Source organism: Crocuta crocuta, unplaced genomic scaffold (assembly GCF_008692635.1).
Source record: "Crocuta crocuta isolate KB4526 unplaced genomic scaffold, BGI_CrCroc_1.0 scaffold323, whole genome shotgun sequence".
Taxonomy (NCBI): Eukaryota; Metazoa; Chordata; class Mammalia; order Carnivora; family Hyaenidae; genus Crocuta; species Crocuta crocuta.
The window spans coordinates 2,235,413-2,236,203 of record NW_027536465.1 but is presented as its reverse complement, the minus strand read 5'-3'; the positions used below and the strand labels follow the sequence as shown (position 1 = coordinate 2,236,203).

At 45.6% G+C, this 791-nt stretch overlaps 1 protein-coding gene across 1 annotated transcript in view; it reads left to right on the top strand.

Annotated features, from left to right (window-relative positions):
* The first annotated feature begins 641 nt into the window (after positions 1–641).
* Positions 642–791, top strand: part of LOC144218847 (membrane-spanning 4-domains subfamily A member 3-like) — a 16,526-nt gene continuing 16,376 nt past the window's right edge. Inside the window, exon 1 of the mRNA XM_077748818.1 lies at positions 642–727. Within this exon, the coding sequence (XP_077604944.1) occupies positions 642–727 (86 nt within the window). The remainder of the gene's footprint in view (positions 728–791) is intronic.

Sequence of the window (791 nt, the reverse complement as noted above, 5' to 3'; positions counted from 1 at the left end):
TATCCAGTATTCTTACAGTAAAGTAAGCTCAAGAAAAGAAAATGTTCAGAAAGCCACAAAGAACAGAAAATGAATTTTTAGTACAGTTGTAAATAAAACAAATCTGTGTCGAACTGGACCCACACAGCTCAGACCCGTAATGTTCAAGAGTCAACTGCATTTGAGTGTCTTCCTGTAGGGATTTGAGGAGATGATGTCCCTAAAGTTCTCAGCACAAAACCTGTTTCACCAAGTTTCTAAAATCCCATCTGTCTATATGTATTTCTGTAAATTCCTTCTGAACAAGAGAAGGAAGACGTGGTACCAATGCCTGCAGGTACCATGTTCCTTTGAAGGTGGGTCTGAGGAGGTGTTACAGATGAGGCATAGACTCGAGGCTGAGATTGCTGATGAGGGACTCATTTTAATTTATTGATGAGGGGACAGTGAAGAGAGTTTTAGTCAGCAAATTGGAAGGACATGGAATTTGAGGGAGTGGCAAGTAAAGGAATAGGCTAGAATCTTCCTGATTCTGAGCAGCGAAGTTTGATAAGCATCAACTCAACACAGCACAACCACTTATCTGGCGAGTACTGGATGTGGAAGTATAGCAAATGAGGAGCCTCACCGAAATCAGAGTGTAGATCTGATCCCCCCACGTGATGACTCAGTCTGTGCCAAACACGGAAGAGAAGCCGACACCTCCGGAGACTCCGGGCCCCCACCTCTTGTGTCTGGAACAAACCAGGTATGCACCACTCTTCACTCTTCTTCACGATTCTGAGGGGCACCTCGGGGCGCGGGGGGGGGGG